Genomic DNA, 25,247 nt, shown 5'->3' with positions numbered 1-25,247 from the left:
CTGCCCCCTGCACGAGATGTATACGAGATGATATTGTTGTTTTAATTAAATTACAAATTTAAAAGCTTCAATTAAATTAATTTAACAATAGAATCACTATGTAAAGCGCCCTTGAGGTATTTTATTACGAAAATAGCGCCATATAAGTTTTCCATAATAATAATAATAATGATATGAACACATTTCTGATTATCGTAGGCAACTGAAATGGCTCAAAATTAGACAGCGGAGAGACTATCACTCCCTCTCACTTCTGTTCAATGTACTTCATAGTCCTAACGCTCCTATATACCTGCGTGGGAAATTTCAACGCTTATCAGTTCATGATTTACTTCTTCGTTCTAATTCTCAAGGCACTCTCTTAATACCCATCCACAATTCCTCTTTCTCCTCTAACTCATATAGTGTCCATGCTGCTCGACTGTGGAATCATCTCCCATCCACCATCAAAGATGTTACTACATTATCTCTGTTTAAATCACGTCTGAAGAAACATCTCCTTTCTCTTCCTTAATCTCTCCTCCTTTCCTTTTTCCTCTTTGTTCCCTTTTCCCATTGAGTAATAGTTTTGATTTAAGGTAATTTATTAAAAAATACGTTTATTTCTATTTTTATATATCTTTAGCTTTTTAATCTTTTTATCTATCGAATATGTTCTGAAACTTGAATTATAAAAATAAAACTTTTATTTTATTGGTTGGTTGGAAGAAATTGTCGTTTGGCAATAAGCCTGCCAATGTACAAGTAACATTTTGTACAAAAAGTTAAATAAATAAATAAATATACTCATCGGGACACTGTGTGGATACAAATACAAAACATGAAATGCACAAATAATTTTATACAAACAAGTCTGCTGCTTTTTACATTTTTACTTTTTTTTTGCACCACAACAGGCCAGGAGGCCTAATTACAGTGATAAATTACATCACAGAGCACCCAGGCTTGAGAAAAATCACATTTTAATTTTTGTGTTCTCACCGGGAATCGAACCCGGAACCTTCCGTGCGTGAGTCAAGCGTCTTGAACACTAAACCACGGAGGCCGCTTTGGTGGGGTGACCACCTCGAGACAGTTCTCGGGATCCAAATCAAGTAGCCATTTTTTTACAAATAATTTAAATTGCTCAAGATTTTTATCTACGTTTGTGGCAAATGGTATATTGTTATATATTCTTGGAGCAAGGTATATTTGACTCCTTTGACGAAATGATGTTGTCCTTTTAGGTTCCAACGTAACGAAAACAAAAAGCGTCAATCGGACTCTCCAAACTCGCGAAATTGAAAAATTCCCGTTATTTTCTGAACACCTTGTATATGTACATGGGGGTACTAAGTTACTTCGAATGGGAAGTAAGCCGCTTTCCACCTGTTGCTTCGTTACTCTTGTACTAGGATTTGGACAGTAGGCGGGTAGTGGAGCAGGCGAACATTTTTGGAAAGGGCCCCGATCATAAAGGGAAGTTAACAGAGTTATCTTCGATTGAAGGCCTCCGAGGTGTACTGATGACTGAGACGCTTGGCTCTCACACGGAAGGTTGCGGGTTCGTTCCTCGATGAGGATACAAAAATAGAAAGTGATTTTTCTCAAGCCTGGATGTTTTGTGCTATAGTTTTCCTTTAAAAAAATTTTTTTTTATTTTTTATTTTTTTAAATATATATTTGGACCCCCGTATTTAGTAACCTTACGTGTCATATACAAGGCTAAGGTACTCGGACAAAATAGTTTTTGTTTGTCTTTTGGTTTATTACCTTTATGAGTCCAATCACCATTGTTGCAAAGTTCAAGAACAATAGCGCGTGATAACTACTTTTAACTACAGTGTGGATATCTGTTAAGGATATTCCATCTTTCCTGCATTCTGCTTCAAGATTATGGCGTTGTAAACTGAAAAATGGGCACTGCCTCTTATTTTTAGATGCTTAATTTTACTCTGAATATCTACAATGAATGGATTTACCGACCGAGTATCAGTTATAGCTTGAACGCCCGAACGACAATCTGATAATGTTTTTGCAATAACCCATCTCTCTGGTGGTTTTTTAAATAACCATTCGAGAGCTTCTCGTATTCCGAGTAGTTCAGCCTGAAAAACTAAGCAGACATTATCTAATTTAAATGTTCTGCCTGGTAATTCTTTCTTTCTTTAAATTTGTTACAAAGAGAGGGAAAACATTTTTTGAGAAGGGAATATGGAAGTCTAGGCTTTTACAGGACTCATCCTGTCATTGGCTGGTTTAAGGTGATTCTAAACGAAAATATGAAAGTAATTATTCATAGATGGCGCTTTTCACAAAATGGTGTACAAAACATAAAATAAGATAAATTATTTTTGGTATTGTGTAAAATTTTCTGAAAAGGACCTAAATTATATTGCTATGGCAATGCCATAGCAATATAATTTATTTATACAATCAATACAGTGTAAAGTTTCCGCAAACCAAGTTTTGTAAAATTTCCATTGAAAATAAACTTAAAAGTGGCATTTTTCAATCAAAAATGATAAAAGCGCGCTATCTATGGAAAATAAGTTCCATATTTTCGTCTAGAATCACCTTAAGTGGCCACTTTACACACTGTGTAAAATTCCATATTCTTCCACATTCTTCTCAAGCATGTTTTCCCTCTCTGTTGAAACAAATTTAAATATGAATAACTTCCTAGGGAGGAAATCCAGCCAGCCTGCAAGCATTTAGAAACACTTAAAACATTGTTGTAGTTTTCTGCTGTTAATGGGCCTCGTGGCCCGTCGTGGTGCAAAATACATATTTTAAAAATAATGAGGAAGTTCAGTGGTTTTTTTCAATTTTTTTATTTGTTAATACACTGTTAAACTAAGTCAATTTTTTTTTTTTTAATTTTTACATATCGTATTATCGGCGCTACGATTTTTTAAAGTTTTGTATTTCTGAAATAACTCCGCGTGTGACGTCAGAGGTTCATTTCCGCTTATTCTCATTCAGTTCTTCCTATTGGTCCAGAAGCGACAAGCAGACCGGAAATCTTTCATAGCTCTCAGATCATAGGTTGATTCACATGAACCAGTGACGTCATTTAAAGTAGTGCGTTTTTATCAAAATATTTTTTATTATTTTTTCTATACATTTTCAAGAAACTTTGCCTTACAATTTAATGCTCTAATTTTTACCCCGCGTAAGAAAACATTTTTTGTATCCAATTTCCCGTAGGGCTGAAGTTCCTCATTGTGTATATTTGTATAAACATTTAAAGTTTCTTCGTCTGTAATTAGCTAATTGTTATTATTTTTATTTGTTAAAGGTTGGCAGCATTTGCAGGTGAGCCTACACCCCGTCAACTGTTTTCTGTCTGCGTTCTTCTTCCTTCAAAAAAGCATCCAAACGGTTTTCAAACTGTATCTCAATCACAAATAACTATCGACGTGCCGATGAGCGACGTGATAACAATTTATCACTATGATTGTTTATCGTATTTGCGATCACAATGGAACATCCGTGAACACCTAATATTAAATGTCAAAATATTTACGTTTCGCGACGTATAATCCCGTTGCGCAATCAGATATTTAAAAAACATTCCTAAACTGCTATTTTTATATATTTATTTATTATTTATCAAGCTAATTATTGCATTTAGCCGGCGATTGGCAAGCAAACTGTCAAGAAAAGCAGTCGCCATAGTAATTGTAATTCAATTTTCACTTTTTTGTGTACTATTTTGCAAATTGTATTTTTTTGTATTATTTTTTATAGTAAACGCCGATTTTTCGCCAATGAACTGTATTTATTTACGGGAAAAAAAAACAAACTGAAACGAGCGTTGACTTAGAGATTACACACGCGTTGACTTATGACTGGGATAACTTAAGCATGTTCATTATTTGAATTTGTTGCAACAGAGAGGGAAAACATTTTTGAGAAGGGGGATATTCATTTTTGTTCATTGTGATCGCTCAAAAGCTTAGCATGTTTTTAAGCACGTCTATAGTCATTTGTGATTGAGCTACTGTTTGACCGAAATGGAATGGACAACTAGGCTCGGCAATTTATTCCAGTCTAAAACCACCCTGCTGGAAAGGAAATTTTCTTGGGGTTCAGGTGGAATTGGGGACGATAGAGCTACGAGTTACATAATGTTATTTGTACACAGGGCGGGCTTATTGTCAAATGGCAATTTCTTCCAACCAACCGATAAAATAAAAGCTTTATTTTTATAATTCAAGTTACAGAACCTATTCAATAAAAAATAAAGATTAAAAAGCTAAAGATATACAAAAATAGAAATAAACGTATTCGTTTATAAATTACCTTAAATCAAAACTATTACTCAATGGGAAAAAGGAAAAAAGAGGAAAGAGGAAAGGACGAGAGATTAAGGAAGAGAAAAGAGATGTTTCTTAAGACGTGATTTTAACAGAGATAATGTAGTAACATCTTTGATGGTGGATGGGAGATGACTTCACAGTCGAGAGGCATGGACACTATATAAGTAAGAGAAAAAAGAAGAATTGTGGATAGGTATTAAGAGAGTGCTTTGAGAATTAGAACGAAGAGGTAAACCACGAACTGATAAGTGTTGAAATTTTTCACGGAGGTATATAGGAGCGTTAGAACTATGAAGTACATTGAACAGAAGTGATAGGGAGTGATAGTCTCTCCGCTGTATAATTTTGAGCCATTTCAGTTGCCTACGATAGTCAGAAATGTGGTCATATCATCTCGTATACATCTCGTGCAGTCATAGTACAGTCGAAGAAAACTCTGTTTACTTCTCATTCTAACCGGGGCCGAGGGCCCAGGGCCCCGATTAAGATGATGTAATTTTTTTAAATTTTAAACATATTCAATTACACGTTACTGAAAAAAATACTTAAAAATTTCGTAAAAATATTTTTATTTTTTCGTAAAAAATAATGAAATTAATATATGGCGCAGTCCTCGATGTATAGAAGCGAAGTATGGACTTAAAAACAGGTATGAGAGTAAGCTGAATGTTGTCGAAATGCGATCTCTCAGGCGAATGGGTGGTAAAACTATGTACGATATATGAACAAATGTCGAAACCCATACATTATGTAAGGCTGAGTTAAGCATTAAAGACAAAATCGAGTAAGGACCACTGCGTTGATTTGCACAGCGAAAGAACGGCTAAAAAGATTCACGATGCGAGAAAAAAAAATAATAGAAAAAAACGCAGAAATAGAGGAAGGTCGAGAAAGGCATGGCATGACCAAACCCAACAAATACTTGAATATGGAAATGTCAAAAGTCGGAATAATTGGCGCGCGTGCATGAGATGTACAAATGAAGAGGAAGCAAGATCTGTATGCAACGACAGAGTGATATGGCGTTCTATCCTCTCTGCCTGCCCTTACAGAGAAACAGCGTGATGGTTTATTGTTGTTGTTGACAATTGAAGATAACTGTTAACTTGCCATTGTAATCGGGGCCCGTATTAGAATGGAAAATTGACAAAGTTGTCTTCAATTGTCTATAAAGTAAAATTGCATTTTCTGTACGAAAATGTGGATATTTGTAAGTTTTTTTCAATTACATATTCAATGAGAGGTTATAAGGATGACAAAAATACAAGTTCAATCCCTGTTGTAAAATATTAATTATAATGTAGCGATTTAAATCACTTTTGATTTTTTAATGTTTACTGGAGATAATTAAATCAAATAATTTCATGCACATTTTACTAAAGCCGATTAAACTGATCCTAATATTTGAACTAGGAAAATATTGTTTCATCTGGTAAAACTCACGAAAAGTAATGAATTCATTTAATTTTGCCATTTGAATATGCCGTTTTTTCAAAAACACAATTAAAATTATAAATTGTTGGTGAAATTTCATTAATTTTGGTTTTTAAAAAGAAATAAAAGTATTTTTCTTCAACGACCAAATATCTTCAATGTGTTGATATTTTTTTAATTGAAAGAGCTGTAGTGAAAAATTAAAAATCGTCATCATCATTTCCTTATCTGCATCCATTGGTTCTGTACTACAATGAGGAACTTCAGTGCTACAAGAAATATGATATAATAAATGTTCTGTTACTTGCTTAAAAATTAGAGCATTGTATTGTGAGGCGAGTTGTATTTTGAATTACGCCACAAGTTCTTCCAAATCAACCAATGATAGAGTGCTGTGATAGATTTTCGGTTTCCAGAAAGCTGACTTCCTAATCAGCAGAAGTCACCGACTAAAACTTGTGATGTGACTGGCGGAATAATTTTTAAAATTACAAAACTTTAAAAATCTTTACAGGAAAATTTTAAAGGAAGATACAAATGAAAGCTAGATAGATAATCGTTGAAAAACTGTTTATTATTGAGGGATATCCGGCAACCCGGCATAGGGGTTCGCCGAGTATCTGGTATCCGGCCAAACTACTACTCGTCTGACTCGTCTCATCACTATTAATGACTCCCTAGGGTGTGAAATCCACTATTTTATCTACAAGCATTTGGACAAATTAAAAATATTGTAACATAACCAACTGATCCGAGAAGAAGTATAAAATTTGGAAAATTGTTGTCAGGCGTTGCCCAGTATGAGAAATAAATAAATCAGATAAATCTCTTAAGGGTGAAAAAAAATTCAGCTCTTTTTTAATTACTTTTTTATGCTAAAACTTATTTTTAACTTATTTATATTACAATAAAATTTTCAGGCGTTGCCTAGTATGTAGGTGAAATAATTCAATTAGATAAATCTCACCCCCATAAATAAAGGTTACAGCTCTTTAACTTTACAAACATCAACAGATGAAAGAATTGAAGGGATACAGATGTTCAAATATGGGCAGAATGGGGAATGTTACGTAGTGTGTCAAGTGGCCACTTAAACCAGCCAATGACAGGTCATAAGCCCTGTAGATGCCTAGACTTCTATATTGCCTTCTCTAAAATGTTCATGTCTGTTGTAATATGTTAATATTAACAGCTCCCTAGGGATTTGAATCCAGTCCTTGTCTACGAAAATTTGGAAAAACTCAATTTGGAGACAGATATTATTTTTATAATGCGTATGCCGTGCGATGTCATACCATGGGCTTATTCACGGATACTACACAATGCGTATGTGTAAGTATAGCGCACGCGCCAGCTTATAAAAATCCACCAATATGAGAGTATTAGAAGCAAATTTAGAAATCTCCACCAAAAACGGAAAATAAGTTCTTCTTATTCTTCTTCTTCTTCTTTTCCACATCCGCTCCTAAGTGGAGCAAGTGGACATCACATGTTGCCTCCAGAAGACCCTATCGCCAGCCAGCACTCTCGCCTCTTCCCATGTCAATCCAGCACTCCTTAATTCCGCCGAATAAAGTCTTATTCGGCGGAAAATTAGTTATCGATGCCAAAATAAACTATACATAAAAAACCTACCTACCTAAATAATAGCGTAATTCAAAACCGTCTTTAAATCTTGCAAAAACAGATTTCAATTATCTACTTGACACCGCAAGCTGAGCATTTTCCATTGAGTTAGTGAAGCATAATTAGAAATTTCAATTGTTTTTTCAACGTTTTACCCCCTATATGTTAAAAATGGATTGGCCGAAAAATTTAAAAAATAACTCACGTATAATATCTTATATTCACACGAATCGTTCAAAGAATTCGTCTACCGTATGTTAGCCTTTTTAAAAAAAATAAACAATGTAAAATTTATTGTTATTTTATTACCTAAGAATTCTAACCTTAACTTATGAAGGTAGGTCATAGGTCCAAACCACGTGCCAGGTAATTATTATTACTTACCGAATTTACGACACAGCACTGACCAAAGTGGGAATCAGAGTATTGAGTCACCTAAAAACGGCTCGAAGCTACAAAAAATAAATACGCTTTCCAAATTAATTATCGCATGAATTATTTAAAAAGTATTTTTGGTGAGGTGGCTTATTGCTAGCCGATTGAATTAATGTGGACCGTATCGTAAATTTTAGTACCGCGACTTACGATCAGCTGTGCCGGAGTGGAGGGGGTCGTCGGCGGGCAATGGGCCAATCAGTTGCTCAGTTGCTCCCGTTCCACGGCAGCGTGTGTTCTGTGTTGCCGCCGGTCGTCGCAAAAAACTTCAAATCGTGAACTTCGTAACTTTGCGAAAACTTTGTTTCATTAGGTATCCGAGCTGCCGCTCACAAGTTCGTCAATTAGTGAGTTTTTTGCGATTTTAATTGATTTAAACGAATAAGTGAAGTGCAGTTGCGTCTTTTGCTGTTTTTCCCTCCTAAATCTGGACAGTGCTGCATTTATCGCTCTCACGCCGCTGTCAAGTTAGTGCCTGAGGAATAACTTCCCACGTGCGGTATAGTAATAATTGGATAGACAATGGGCAATAACAAAATGGTGACCGGTGTCAAGAGGGCTCTGTGCGTATTTGTAACATTACTTCTCGCAGGTAAGTCAACGCAATTTTTAACTCACAGCCAGCTACAAACGCTGCTTATGTCACGCGGCAGTGAACGCTAGGTACATACAGTGTCGCGGATTTTAACTCCTATAATATTGTGTGTTTTTGTCAACCGGTTAGAATAAATAACAAATAAAATTGCCGAGTGAATATGTACTTGTGTCATGTTTTGTCTGAACAAGCGTAAAACTCTGTAATAAGGAAAACAGATGAACATTTTTTGCTGATCTTTGCTCCGCTTTCTAGGTCACTTTTCCAAACATAACACATGTAATTTAATATTATTGTTTTTAAATTAAAGTACAAACAAGCGTCCTTACACACTATTATTAGTATGTAAAAATACCCACATATTATTTTTTTCCCGTTTGAACTAAAGGATTTTAACAATATTTTGCGTATGACCAAATGTTTGTTGACGATGAGATGGAAATTTATTACAACAGAGAGGAAAAACATTTTTGAAAAGTGAATATGGAAGTCTGCGTTTAAAGTGTTTATTATTTATTTGATAATTTACGGACATTGAACATTTATACAACTCATAAGGTATTAATATTACAATATAAGAACAGTTAAAAATAAGAAAGAAGCATTGACAAACATAAGGGACATCGAGACAAGATATGGACTATTTATTTAGTGCTCGTTTAAATCGTTGTAGACTTAAACCAAAAAGTCCAGATCTTGTCTCGAGTTAACAATACGACAAAGACGGGTCATTGGAGAATTAAGGCCATAATTTGTTATATGCTGATCGATGAACAGTACTTCATTGTTTCTCAACCTACGAGTCGGAATATGGAATTTTACCTGTCCCAGTAATGATGGCACATCGATTATACCATTTAGAATGCCGAACGTGTATATGGAGTCAATATTAGTTGTACGTTTTTGTAGACTAGAAATATTTAACATTGACTCAATATCAGCATAAGAATAATTACCTCTCTCTAGTCCAAGCATCCACTCTACTTTTCGAAGCAAGCGACGTTGGACTGATTCATTGAGATTTATGCGATTCACATATAATGGAGAATGGAGTTTATGTTACGCAATTTGTAAAGTGGCTACTTAAACAAGCTAATTACAGGTCATATGCCCTTTTAATGTCTAGACTTCTTAATTCCTTAATCAAATGTTTTCCCTCTCTTTGTTTATTTTTATTTGATTTTTTAAGAGAATAATAAAGGTATAATTTAATGTAGTATTAAAAAAAAAACACAAAATTGATGTCCTTTCTTTAATAACTTTCCCGTTCAGTTTGTCTTAAAATCATTAAAACAAAACAATACATGAATTCCAATAATAATAATCCTGATTTATTGACAAAATTACAATTGATTTATTATTAATATTTAAGAATTAACTTTGTGGTCAAACATTTTACTAAATGCTATTAAATATTTGTATATAATCACTTGCCGACTTTTCTATGCGTAACGGTCACCCTGTACCCACTGAACTCACGCCCCTCCCTGTTTTTTCAACTATTTCTCCCACAACATAAATCATTTTCATAACCTAATCAGTGCATGTAAGGGTTGCCTACTAAATGCAGGGCATGGTGGTTTTATATTTTTGTGCAACAACCATGGTGAAAGTGTATAGTGGCCTGACGAAGATACGGGTACGTCTCGAAACCGGTAGACATAGAATAGTCGGTAAGTGGTTATATACACATATTTAACAAACATTTTTAGGTAATAGATTTCTCTGGATTGTGTGTAGTCTGTTTAACTAGGTACAACCTGTTTTAAGGCAGACATTTGTATGCGGAATAAACAAAAACTTGACTATTTACTATTTAATTTATTATACAATATTTAATTATACTATTAAATTATAATGTACCTATGTTTTTAAATTACAAAAGGCATAATCTGAAGGTCGAAAAGATTATAATTTAATAATATAAAACAATTAAGCGTACTTTTTATCAGAAACACCTTCAAATTATATTGTTTTTATTGAATATTTATTTATTTTATTTTTTAATGGCGCAATTTTGGAAGAACGGCCTCGGGGTTTTAAAATGGCAAAATCATACGATTGCCTTATTTTTTAGTCTAAGATTCCTATCATCACGAATCGGCAGTTTTTGATTTAAGTTTATTTTTAAAGTATGCATGCTAGTTAATTTTTTTTTTTCGTACACTTTCAAGAATTTTTTTCTCACAATAATTAATGCTCTAATTTTTACCGCGCGCAAGAAAACATTTTTTGTATCCAATTTCCCGTAGGGCTGAAGTTACTCATTGTACCGCCTGTTAGGGTTACGTTAGAAATTTAATATTGTCTAGTCATTTTATGTCTCGTCTAGTCTAGTTAGTTCAGTCATCATGTGCTTTTTCAGATTGATTTTAAATTTGTCTCCAGTAAAAGTTTTCAAGTAGTAAGGTAAGTCGTAGTATTTAAGTCCATTATGTAGTATTTTTGACTGTCCTGTGTTTGTCTTTGCTTTTTCAATATGATAGTGTTGTTGTTGTCTGGTGTTATATTTGGGTATGTCCGCATTTTTGACTAATATTATGTCGTCGTCTTGTATGTTTCCCGGTGTTATTTTGTGCACAATTTTTAAGGTCTCAATTTTAGTCAAGTAGTTTATGTCAAAGTGGTGTGTTTTTTTGTACAGTTCAGTCGTAGAGGTCAGGTAGGGTAGGTTGTATGTTAGTTTAAGAATTTTATTTTGTTGTCTTTGTATTCTTGTTATGTCTGTCTTGTTACCAGTTCCCCAGAAGGCGATCATGTTATTCAATTTACTTTTGACATAAGCTTCGTACATCATAATTTTTTCCTTTCTCGGTATAAAATCTTTAATTTTGTAGAAGAGGCTATGTAGTGATGCCATTACTTTAGTGAGTCCGTCTATGTGTTTTATCCATTTCAATTGTCTGTCCATTGTGAGTCCTAGGTAAGTCACATGTTTTAGTTCTTTAAGAGTTTCGTTGTTTATTTTTATGTTCATGTTATGGTTCTTCTTTTGTGTTTCGAAATGTATTATATTGCATTTCTTGGCATTTAGTGTTAAGAAGTTTTTGTTTGTCCATTCTAATAGTTTTTGCACGTCATTGTTGATGGTTTTAGTCGTTTCAATGTCATTTTTGTTTTCATATAAAATTCCTAAGTCGCTATAACGATATTATATCGCTATTCCTTTTCTATAACGCCACTTCGTCTGTTAGACCCATTTTCGCCATAACATAAAAGCAAAAAATTTTGAAAATCTATTTATATGTTTGTGTTTTTTAAATAAATATGAAATTACGCCACAAAAAAATAATAACGTTTTCCAATTAGTTAATTATCTAATTCACACCTAACTGTCATCGTATGATGCGTAGATAAGTACTCATTATTTACTATTTGATAATATATCATAAGAATGTCCATAAATAATCGTATATCAATAAAAACATTTACTCAATTTTTATACTGCTCGACATGTTCCGCGAAAAAATCGCTTCTAATTTTTCTTTCAAATGTTGCAAAACTGCAATAAGATCAACCGAACGTCTATGAAAATTTATAAAATAAAAGCGCAAATTTCCAACAAAATTGTTAAGACAATATTGCTACCAATTATAAATGTGAGATTAAACAGTAGGTATTTGAAAAAAAATATATGAAACATTCATGAGGAAGTTCAGTGGTTTAATTTTTTTTTATTTGTTAATAGACTATTAAACTAAGCCAAATATATTTTTTTTGCGTTGAATGGGATGTTTGGTCAGCTCAATGCCTTTCAGCCATCGTACACTGATAACAGCGGAAATTTGAATTTAGTGGACTGTATGGAAATTTTTTACTCTCTCTTAAGTTCTTCCGATTGTTTCTTATACAGGGTGTTCTTCAAACCCTGCCACATTCGAAACCACGATAATCAGTATGGACAAGAAGACAAATTAGCATATTTAAAAAAAATATTTAGAACGAAGAAAATTTTTAAAAATATAACGTTTAAAAAAAAACATTTTTTTTGTTCAGAAATAAATATTTGCGTTCTTATAATTTACACAAATATTTAAAATTTGAAGGCCATTTTCAACGAGTTGTAAATAACTCACTATTAGAAAATGGAAATCAAGTTGGGGTAGAGGGGGGTTTGAACCTCGGGCCTCTGGCCCGTTAGTCACTAGCCACGGGATCACAACCCGATTCAATATACATATATATATTCAAATAGTTGCTTACTTCTGCAGAGGAGAAGCGAGGGGGGCGCGGCCGTGCGGTTGACAGTGTATCAGGCTCCCCCTCCTCGTTTCTCCCATTCAGGAGTAAGCAACCATTTGTTTTTTATTTTTCTTTAATTTTTTAAGATTTTAGTCGTTCTAAAAATGTATTTTAATGTGCCAATATGTCTTCTTGCTCATACTGATCATCGTGGTTTCGGATGTGACAGGGTTTAAAGAACATCCTGTATAAAGCACTTCACTGTTGCTATAGCACGGATACCGGTATCGTGTAGATGATGTTGAGATGTTTATTTTAGGCTGTTTATACAACACCAACTTAACTTCGTCCGAAATATGCTGACGCAGGATATTATAAAGATTTATCAAAAGACACTTTTTACAATGTGACTTGCTCACACAGGACGGTAGGAGAATCGAATCGAAAACACTCGCTCAGGGTTCTGGGTCCATTTCACCCACATTTTTTATATTTCATATTTAGAATTGCTTATGGCTCATGATATAGTCTCGATAAGTGGAGATGCTGAGCAACTCTCTCTCATTACACCATCAATTGTAATAGAAAATGAAAAACTTAATGAAGTCACTGAAATTCAATATTTAGGTGTAATGTTGGATTCAAAACTTACATTTCACCAAAACGCTAAGATGGTAATAAATAAGATTGCAAAAAAAATATCAATTTTGGGAAGGATCAGAAGATTTATTGATAAGGACTCCTGCAAAACTATTTACAAAGCAATTATTGAACCACACGTTAACTACTGTAGTAGCATTTTATTTTTATCAAACAAAGAAAACATAGATAAACTAACTGTATTACAAAATAAAGCCTTTAGAATCATTTTGAAAAAAAACAGATATACGAGGGTAAAGTCGATGGTAAATGAAATGAAATTATTAACATATAAACAAAGAATATTTTACAATACAATGATATTTGTTCATAAAATTATAAACTCTAATAAAAAAACAGAATTTTGGAAAAAAATTGATCGGAACCAGCATGAACACAATCACAATACTAGAGAAAAGAACAAAATTAGACTTCCATTTAGGAAAAAGGCAAAGTCACAAAATTCAATTTTATTTAAAGCAATCAAAAAGTATTACGAAATGAAAAAAAATATTTATGAAGAAAAAAACATATCAAAATTAAAATAATGGTCAAGACATATGTGATAAACAATTTATAAATTAAATATATTTGTAATGTTATTATTAGAACACACATAACAATATGATGATATGTGTGCCCTATTTTAAGATTTAAATAAAATAAAATAAAATACTAAAAGAGTTGAACATAGGCTCCAAAAAATTAAGACTACGCATGAACTTAAATCAAGCTAAATAGATGGTACCTACTTCCGCAAGGATATGTATACCAGGGGCGAACCGTGTATAGAAGCGATTATGCACAGCCTACTATTATATTTGACTAACCATAATAATGTTTTATTGTAACTTTATTTACAGAAAAACTAATAAATAATTACCATTTATTTTTAATCATTTCCACCGTTTGTATTTTTATCCTAATATAAATATAAATTTTAATAAAGCGCGCCCAGCTCCTGCGTTGAGCCAAGAAACTAGACGATTATTTCAGCTTATTTTTTCATACAAATAAGTATACTATATTTTGAATGTATTAACCCCAGTGCGGTTTTTTTCTCCTAGATTAAACTTGCAGATTACATAAATTATTTGAAGATTCTTGACTTGGGAAAATAGTATTTCAAACATTGTTTCTTAAGGACTATTTTTCTTTGAGATGGTACTTTTGACATAAGACCATAAATACTTTCATGCGTCATATTGCAGGACATGTAGCACTCCACGCGGCCGTTTTTAGCACTAGAACAATGCGGCCAGTTGACATTTCGATTGAATACCTAATATCGACTGAATTCATAGTGCTATTTTTTATTTATTTTTTAATGAATTATATATTAAAGTTATGGAGAATATATCTATATACTATAATATATCACGAAGTTAAATCGTTTGAGTTGATTTCATGGATGAGAGTTTTTGTATCACACAGAACCACAGAAAAATATCAATTTATAGTATATATTACTTACATTATATTATGTACCTCCTATGTAGGTACAAATATATGATATTTTTTATAGCTTACCTGTAAATAAAATCACCATTCGCCACCGGTGGACACATATAGCTATAGCCTTCAACGCGATACTGTACCGAGTTCCCGCATAGCTAATTGCCAATAATAATACATTCTTGATATAGGCACCATTAAAGCACACATTATAAGTCTGTATTATGTAGATATTACGTATTCCAAATGTTCTACTACAAAAACTATTCAGGTAACGCTCGTAAAAAATGTCTACTGTGTACTTATATAACATTATGGCCTATGAAAAAATTATTGCGTTCTATGTTATTCGCTCTGTCTAGGCGGATAAAGAATAAAATTAGAACCCAGAAACCTAGACGAGTGTTTTTAACTCGATGGCTAATCTCAGGTAAAAATCCTAAATAGGGAAATCGAGTGGAGATGTCCGGCATATTGTGTAGTGTTTGAATTTTCCTTCTTTTAAAAAACATGCACTATCCTGGATTCAAACTAAAGATATGAACTCTTTTTTTCTATGATTTATTTTAAGGCTCTTTAATAATAAGGAATATTTTTGTGTTTTTTTTTAAATATTTTTTATTTCCTTTTTTAATTACTATAAAAAAACCATATTATCTTTTACAGAATATTTTATTTTTTCTTTCTTATGTTATACAAAATTATTATAACTGTCTATTGTTTATTATAGGAGCAAAAATTCATTAACATTTTCTTGTATACCCACGAACAGGCTTTGCCTTTGTGGGATTTTTTTGTTTACTATTTTTCTATTAATTTGTATTTCGCCAATAAGTAATTATGCTTTATTTTTTTAATACTCTGTTTTATTATTATGTTTATTGTAAGAAAACAAAATAAATAAATTTAAAAAAAAAAAACTCTCATGTTTAAGGTCTCCGGTTCGATTCATAGCAATGTCCGCATGAAATAAATGTTTAAAAGATGGTGTCGTATTGCAATTTTTAACAATAATGATAATACGGATTAATTACTGAATTAATTATTTAATATCCTCGTGACTTTTTCATTTGTTTTTACTATGTTTTTTTTTCTCTTTTTACTCGGTATTTTGCTTTGTTTTTTTAAATATGCTTTTTGTCATATACCTGTATTTATTTTTTTACTATGACTTTAAATATGTTTCTAACAGTGTATTCTGTTTTTACTTCGCATTTTACTGGGTTTTAAAATATTTTTTACTGTGTTTTCACTACACTTTTGTTATGTTTTCACTACATTTATTACTTTGTTTTTACTATGTTTTTGCTTCATTTGATACTGTTTTTACTGCATTTTTACTATGTTTTTACTACATTTTTACTATGTTTTTACTTTGTTTTTCACTTTGTCCACTACCTTTTATAACTGTTTCTATATATTGATTCCTGTTTTTGTATATTTTTTTGACTGTATTAGAACGGGGTAAATAACCCTAGTTAGACAAAGCAACTTTGTATAAATTATAATTTTGTGTATGTAATATAATATGATAAAAAATAAATAATATGGGTGTTTAAAAAAAAAAACATTCAAATGTGTGTATATTTTTCGTTGTTGAGCAAATTTTTAATTTTATCACATTGAAATCCTAGGGCCGACATTTATATTTGCGATTTTCTATTGTAGACGATTAACTAGTAAATGGATTAAGTAATCATTTGTTACATTGCCTTGGGTTATCCCTGTAAATTATTTAATGTTTTTTTCAAAAACGTAGAGCCACGGACTTCTTGAGGTACACTATGATAGCGAAAGAAGCCGGAAATTGCTTTAGAAATATATATTTTTTAATGTTGGCTGGCAGTCAGCACAAAACATTTTATGCTTTTCACGTACTGAAAGGAAATTCTGCAATAATTTCAACGCGAGTTGCCAAAATCAAAATTAAGAGTTTTACCCAAAACTGTTTTTTATCACTGCTTAGTTGCAATTTACCCCATATTACGGTATTAAATGTGCATTCAATGGAAATTTATGTAATTACAATTTTTTTATAAATTTAATACATATATTTACATTAACTTTTCCCATTACATAAAAGAAAAAAACAATTTTTGTGTACATAATGGGGAGTAAGGTCTTACAATAATTTTATTTTTAATTATTAATATTTTTAGTGTAACATATAATTTAAAAAAAAAAAACAGTGTTTTCAATCACTGTTACACAAAAAAATATATAAATATGACTTTTCACATCTTTCTTAAATACATTGTGTTCCTGACTGCACTTTTTATTTACTTTGTTTATTTCATTAAAGAAAAATATTCCTCTGTAAGTATAATGATGTTTTGCTGTAGTTGTTTTTTGATTTTGGAATTAAGATGTTACCACTTGTTCTAGGTCGCGTACTTACGTTTTGTGACGTAGAAACACTACTATTTATGTTGTCTTTATGGATTTGAAGTAAACCATTCTTTTTAAAAAACAATTTAATATCTAAAACCCCCATTTAAAAAAAATAATAATTGGACAGTGGGAAAATTAGATGTTTTTTTTTGTACAACTTTTATAACCAAGTTTTGTATTTTTTCGACCTATCCAATCCATTGTAATTTTGCCGTGTCGTGTGGATTTGGTCGATATGTGAGAAATGGGTCTATGAGTAATGCCGAGGACGAGAAAGGAAGAGATCTGTATTATAAAATGTCTTATTTGGATTCTTAAACTTGTTAATTATAATTTCAAACGATACATCAAACTCAATAATGGAGTCTCAAGAGAACGCAAAAATAAAGTTTGTATCGAAATGAAGTGCAAAGTTGTATTCTATAAAACAAAAGACAATTTAAAAGTTAGACGTATTTTTAGGACCTTAAGAGGAAAGGCGGTCTCACTTATCTTCATACGAACGTATTCCCGTATTTTCTCCCTGGATTATGACACTCGAGCAAAGATTTTTTTACACACTAGATATTTTTTAGTAGCGTATCTCAATCGCTATGCTTTTTTGATAAATTATTTCTTATGGAAGCTAGGGTCATCCAAAAACCCGAAAAAGCGCCTAGTTTTATCTGTCGTCTTCGGACGTACAGTATACAAATATGATAAATAATTTTGAAAAATGGAATATTTTTTTCATACAAACTCTTACTTCACAGAAAATTTCATTATTTTACTCTTTTGGTTTTGGGGTACGGAAAACGGGACAGCCAAACGTCGATTTTGACGATTTTAGTAAAGCTAGGGTTTCCTAGGACAGCGGTGCCAGCATCTTAACGGCCGTAGTGAACGATGATGCGATGGACAGCCATCGTAACGTCGACTAGAGTGTGGTTTCCTAGGGAAACGGTGTTAAATGGTGTTGATAACACCGTTTTCCTAGGAAACCACACTCTAGTCACCGTTACGACGGTTGTCCACCGCATCACCATTCACTACGGCCGTTAAAATACGGGCACCGCTGTCCTAGGAAACCCTAGCTTTAGCGAAAATTAGTCCGACTTACTCATTTTTAGTCGACAGTTTAATTGTTTTTATAACATGTTTATACCGACTCAACACGGGTTTTCTAGCGAGTCTGGGCAAGTTCGGTCGTTTCTGGTTGTGTCTATAAGCCGCGTATCTATTATGCTGATCTGATTTATCATTGATTTTTTTTAAGTGTATACACGGCACAAATGCCTTTTATAAACATAAACATAAATACAATTAACTTACAGTGTTCAATTACAAAATTATAAAATAATATAATAACAATATATCTATACATATTACACAGTTGTTTTATAAATGTTCTATATAATAACTTTGGGATTTTAATACCTTACATACTTAGGTAGAAAAATAATAAAAATAAAGATAACGCGGTATATTCGAAATAGCAAAAATCATAAATCATTCATTTGTTGGTATTGTTGCAATGTATATTGAATGCCCTATCACCTTCCCATCAAGTAACATATGATCGAAATACATATGCAGTGCCCTATGCACTACTGGGAGCGGAAAGGGGAATGATGATTTCGATTAAGTATATGATATTCCATAAGATTTTTGTCATTTATTAGAATTTCATTGCAAAACAATAATAAATAATATTTTTGTAAAAATAAATTACAAATTAAAACACTATGTACTTCCATTTCTTTATTTGATCCTACAGCTTTCACTCTCTAATAGGCATCTTCAGATTTGATAATATTCTATGTTTTCAAGTTAGCTTTGACCACACTCTACTAATATTAAATTGAATCGAACCTGGGACCTCATATATGGTATCCAAACGCGGTAGATACTACACCATGAGGCAAATATTGTGATAATTAGTTCTCAAGAAACGTGTTTTTTTGTTCCCCAGCTTTAGCTAGATTTGTATGGAAGAATACCTCAACTAACCTTACCTGACCGCCATGACAGGTTATAATAAATCAAGTTATTTTGCCACTGTCTCACTAGGTACATAATAGTGTATTGTTTTAGTTGGCATTTCTGCCGCTCGTCTAAAATCTCTAGAAACAGTCTTAAATGATTGTAAAACTTTTTCAAAAGATCGTCATCATCAAACCATTTTTAGTTGCTAGAATTTCATTTGTCCATGCGCTTTGTAGCTGCAATGTTGTTATCATTGATATGAATTTACGATGGGAGGCTCAAGTCCAGTCACTGACTTCTAGGTTAAGAAAGCGGTTCTGCTCTGCTTCAATCAACTGTGACTTATGGAATAGTTGGCTGGGGAGGTTGTGCGGAATTCATTTTAAGGCCTCTAATAATTTCGCAGAAATCATTGCTTAAGCTCGGGTTTCCTAGGACAGCGGTGCCCGTATTTTAACGGCCGTAGTGAACATTAATGCGGTTGACAGCCGTCGTAACGGTGACTAGAGAGTGGTTTCCTATAAAAATGGTGTTGATATCACCGTTAAAAAATAAAACCACTCTCTAGTCACCACTACGACGGCTGTCCACCGCATCACCGTTCACTACGGCCGTTAAGATACGGGCACCGCTGTCCTAGGAAACCCTAGCTTTAGAGTTATATTCCGGCGTCCTCCAACATATCAATCAGAACAGTTGTTTCAGTGTATAAAGGTACTGGATGTGAGGCAACTTTACCTAAAAGAGGCACTGAAACACTTCTGGTCGAGCAATAAGAAGAGGTCTCAGCAAAACGTTTGTACAAGGTTGTCCCAGGGAATAAATTATGTTAAGCCCAAAACCCAAACGTCCTTTGCTTAGAGACACCTCTTCTTTATCGCGCCGAGTGTTTAATATTTTAGAAAAGCGCGTTAAGCTCTCAACGACAAAATAAATTTCCAAAAAAGAGTTTCAAGACTGGATCTTTCTTAGGAGGAGGGATTTGAGTGAGAAACTCCTTTATGGTTTTTCAAAAATTTGAGTTAGTTTATTTCAATTTAATTTTTTCATGTATTTTAAATGTTTTTTTATTACATAATATACATTTTTATTTTTTTGATATGCCTTGTATTTTTAGTGATGTTTTTGTTCTATGTAGTAAATTAAATGATTATATTTATTGTTAAAATGTTATACGTATATTCGTCCCAGCTCAACACAGGACTTTGGTTCCATGGAGTTGGGAGTTGTGAAGTAAAGAAAAAAAAGAAAAAGACGTTTTATATTATGGAAATGAACTTCTATCTCCTAGTTGTATGTCAGCCCTCCTCAATCTACATATCGGACCAGGAGATTTGTTGTTTAGTTTCTGTTTTACGGCTGGTTCTCACCTGACGCCAAGACAGTTACCGCTCTTGCTGACTGGGGCTTTAGATGACACCGTTGACTAATGTTCCTCCGCTGCCATCCTCGACATAACGTCCTGCCCGACGCCGCTGTCTCCCAACAGCCCATAGCAAGCATACGAAGTATGTCCGGCCGGCCTGAGAGAAGATTTGTGCCGTACTGATGCACTTCATCTCAGCCATCACAGCCGTTGAGGTCGTCACCTGTAGCCCTGGGCAAGGGATCGCGTTATATCCCCAATACTGAATCCTCATTAAAGCTTAGCCACGTAAACATTAAGTCTACTGAAGTTAATGGTGCATACCCCCGAGACGTGGACGCGCTGAATGATAAAATTACTCCGGTAAGAACTGAGAAGGTGACTCAGTCTTTCAGCGGCGCTATTCTGAACCGCTCTCGCGGCCGTAGAAAACACTTTTACCTCGCGTATTTTGTATGTAATTTTTTTTTATCAATATTTTTTTTCTACTTCTTTCGACTGTATAGCTACAATACGGTTTAAATCCTGAAGAAGGAAATCGGGTGAAGATAAGTCTCCTCGCCTCGTAGAGTTTAGTCGTTGGTTCGTTCGCCTAACAAGCTTGAGATTCCGGGTTTGATTCCTGACATAGTGGCTGCGAAATATTAATTTTAAAGGTACTGGCACCTGAAGGCTAAAACTGATCACCTTGCCTTCTACGTTATAAAAATATTTTTTATTTTATTTTTTATAAATTATCTTGATACTCTGCTATTGGAGCGTCAATGCAGTGTCTTATGCACCATAAGGAGCTGATAGGAAAATAATGATGATGATCAACCTTAAAAAAACTCCTGACAATTCTTAGGCCCAGTTGCACCAGAAAAAAATAAGTTTAAAATGTTTAGAATTAAATAATTATTACGTTTCGGTCGAAACGATTAAATTTGTTGCACGAAAAAAAGGAAAATAACACCGCTGGTTTTGCCCATTTTGACGAAAACACAACAAATATTTGAATTTAAACATTATTTAACATAACTTTTTGATGCAACTGGGTCTTCGTAACATTATAAAAAAATTAATATGAAAAACGTCGTGTATAAACGTTTTTTTTTGCTACCCATTTGAGAAGCACCGGCTAGAGTTTGCAAGGTGTTCCATGATGTTTTATTAATTACTTGAAGAGACAGATACCCTTAAACTGTTTAAGCATCTTTCCCAAGAACCGTCTTATTTCAAACTTTTAGGTTCCTTCAAAGTACTGAAAAGTTTTTTTTAACAAAATTAAGAATTATGAATGAGTAATCTTATTACGTGTTTCGTCGTAAGAATGCACGTCATACATTTTAAAGGAAAATATGATATACATAATAAACAATATTTTGAGTTTGTCCAAATTTTTGTAGACAAGGACTGGATTCAACTCCCCCAGAGCTGTTTGTATTAACATATTACAACAGAGATGAAGAACATTTAAGAGAAGGTAATATAGAAGTAAAGTAAAATAAAGGTTTCAGCTCTTTCACTTCACAAACATCAATAGATGAAAGAATTGAAGAAATATAGATGTTCAAATATAGGCTGAATGGTGAATGTTACACAGTGTGTAAAGTGGCCACTTAAACCAGCCATTGACAGGTCATAAGCCCTGTAGATGTCTATAATTTTTTTGAAGTAAAAGAGGTAAAAATACGCATTGCTAAAAAGTTTTTTTAATTTTTTTTTTTTTTTTTACATAAATATTACATTTTTATTGTTTTTTTCTCATTTACAATAATTAAATATCACAAAGTAATATTAGTAGCTCAAACGAAAGAAACGTCAAAAACTGATTACTCGTATTCTAGATTGACCTTAAACCTTATCAAACCTTTGATGGCGTCGTCTGATAATCATACAATATTGATTGACATTTACCTGGGGACTGTACGAGGTGTATCCATCGGGTGTTTCGTTCATATATTTAATAGATAAGTCAACCTTTTACGTGCGTACATACTTTTTAATTATACAAGAGTAGCAGTTTATTGAAGTTGCCATAGGGTTTTCCACTAAGGGCGCTCGAACTTTAAATTTCAATAGAACACGATGTGAATGAGATATCCTTAGAATTAAGAATAGTTCTTAATTCTACGACTATTCTTATTTCTATGGAGATATCATCAATTTTTTAATTGTATTTGACAGGCAATTTTCGATGTATCCACCGCATAAATCCGGCTCGATATCATTGGAGTAAAATGGACTAATTTATTTATTAATTTATACATACATTGTTACAAAAATGGCACAAAAAACACTCTGGCAAATTCTGCTTGTACTAGGAGTAGGCTCAGTATATGAAGGGTCGGCAACCCAGAAATATTAGTATGCCTAATGTTGCAATTGGTTCCTATATGGGCAAATGCCTGTTCTAAGAAACCGATTTGTTGCGGAAAATATGGTTTTCGAATATGTTTCCTATAAATAAAAATAATATTGAAGAAATAGAAAAACAGTTATAGTCCAAAAGAGAAGAAAAGAAAAAGTACAGTTTACCTTAAATGTAAAAATAAAATTAAATATATAAGTATATACACATACACGCATACATACTACTTACATACATATACACATACATACATACATATATACACACATATATTGTAACGTTGTAAAAAAACAAGTCCAACGTACCCCGTTTTGAAAGCATTTTAGTACTGGATTATAATTCTATGTTGCCTGATTTAGCGCCATCTGACGGCTGCGGTAGTAACTCATCCATACGATATCCGTGCACTAGAAATAAATTCTTTTTCCATTTGAAAACTCGGGACGAACAGTCCAACTGTCGCGCAAGGACTCAAAGAGAGGGGACCGCACATTTAAAAAATGTAGTCCTTCAAGAAAGGGAACGCTCAACGTAACGTAAGCCTATTTGTTTTAAATTTATAAGCGAAATTCTTGTAGAGAGAGAAATCATATTCTAATGAGATTGTATTTTATACAGGTTCCCTTTTTTCTACCTTTTTTCTACCTTTTTCTATCTTTTTCTATCTTTTTCCATTTTTCCACCTTATTCTATTTTTATTTATTCCACCTTTTATCTACTTTGTCCGATGATAAAGATTTTACGATGTAGTATATTTACTCCATGATTTGAATGGATCACTAATTATTACGAAGTTTATTCGTAAATACCTGGAAAAGTCGGTGTCAGATTTTAAAGTTTTCTTCAAGATCATGAGACACAAATTTACAAATGCAAGGAAGCAGACGATCATTTACTGAATTAAAATGTCGACAAACAATCTTCTGGGAAATCATCAACTGAGCCAACCATGAGTCAAAAATATATCAACCGAAGACGTCGCATATCGAGTTCCATCTGCGGATTTTATTTTGTAAAATCAACATTATTTCATATCATCTCGAGAAGAAAACAATCAAGAATCTATTTCCGTTGTGATTATTATTGTTACGAATATTTATTTCTTAGATAAATTTATTGTCAACCACTTACTCATATCAGCTAGGCAGAATTCTGAATTTTTATATTAACTTATCTTGTTACATTTGTAGAGAATTGCTTCTTTTATTAAAATTTTGTTTTTCACTAACGAGTTGTTTATTTCATAAAATCCAGATCTTTAAATCATATTTGTTCCATTTTACAGTAAGGTATTTTAAATATAACGTTTTTTTTATTCCGTTCATTAAATTAAATTTATACAACATAATCTTATTCTTTTGGAGAATTCTCATGTTCTTGCCGATTGAGCGAAACTGGTGAAGGGTAAGTTGTTTGTAGGTACTTTATTTGGTTATCTGCATTATTCTTCTAAATCTTAAAAATTTTCTAATTGGTTTTTAATAACCTACCTCTATAATGTCGCCCAACTGGGACCAAATAATTTATTTCAACGTAAACTTACCGTTACAATATATATGCACATACAAAAATACAATAAATTTATAAATGATTCAATGGGATAGCATAATATTTAGATTACTATCCTCAATAAATTCTCAGATTTCTTACTTCCTTTCTCTTTCAACCAACAACAAGAGTAATCGATAGATATTTTTTTACATGTTTTTTTATTAGGGTTCAACATAAACCTGATTGTCGTTCGTTTCGTTTCATTTTTTCATTTACGGAAGTTGCGGAACCTTGTTAGAGCTTTTGAATTGAAAGGAATCCCCGTAGCAGTCATCTGATCACCGAAGTTCGCCAAACTAGCTTAATTAGGAACTTTTTAATAACATTGAAACAATGTTCGCGCTAGACATTTTATACCTTTGGATTATACATTTAGCTATACGTATCACTAATATTTAAACTTGTAAATGAGTTAATTTCCCTAAGAAGGTAATAATCTGCTTATACGGTTATATGGGCGCTATAACGCTCTTTGAGAAACTCAAATTAAAGTATAAGATACTACCATACTTATTTTATATTCCTCAAGTTTTTCCTTTCATAATATTTTATTTAAAAAAAAACTGAATCGCTTCTATTGTTTATTTATTTCAACAATCCACCAAAAAAAGTAGGTCAAAAGTGATGGTATTTAAAAGGGGAAGTGAGGTTACTGACTGCACAATAAATATAAACAACGAATGTCTCGAACATGTTGAAGAATTTGTGTATCTGGGAAGTATGATTTCAAGAGATGGAAGAGTAGAAAAAGATGTTGAAAAGAGAGTGAATGCGGGCAGCAAAATGAACGGCGTACTAAGCACAGTAATTTCTAATAAAAATATGTCAATCGAAGCTAAACTGGCAGTACACAACGGAGTTTTAGTCCCAACACTTATGTATGGAAGTGAAACACGGAACTGACAGTCAGGTATAATTGATAAGATTAAGAAAGGGTCTCTGAAATGGTTT

General features: G+C 32.8%; 1 protein-coding gene across 1 annotated transcript in view; it reads left to right on the top strand.

Moving 5' to 3' along the window:
* The first annotated feature begins 7,999 nt into the window (after nt 1–7,999).
* The window catches only part of LOC148281504 (uncharacterized), a 291,633-nt gene continuing 274,385 nt past the window's right edge, over nt 8,000–25,247 (top strand). Inside the window, exon 1 of the mRNA XM_088226622.1 lies at nt 8,000–8,391. Coding sequence (XP_088082748.1) covers nt 8,322–8,391 — 70 coding nt within the window. The 5' untranslated portion in view covers nt 8,000–8,321. The remainder of the gene's footprint in view (nt 8,392–25,247) is intronic.

Source organism: Micrasema longulum, unplaced genomic scaffold (assembly GCF_059751315.1).
Source record: "Micrasema longulum isolate JH-2025_06_02 unplaced genomic scaffold, ASM5975131v1 h1tg000452l, whole genome shotgun sequence".
Taxonomy (NCBI): Eukaryota; Metazoa; Arthropoda; class Insecta; order Trichoptera; family Brachycentridae; genus Micrasema; species Micrasema longulum.
The sequence above is the reverse complement of the archived record's forward strand: the minus strand, read 5'-3'. Positions and strand labels throughout refer to the sequence as shown.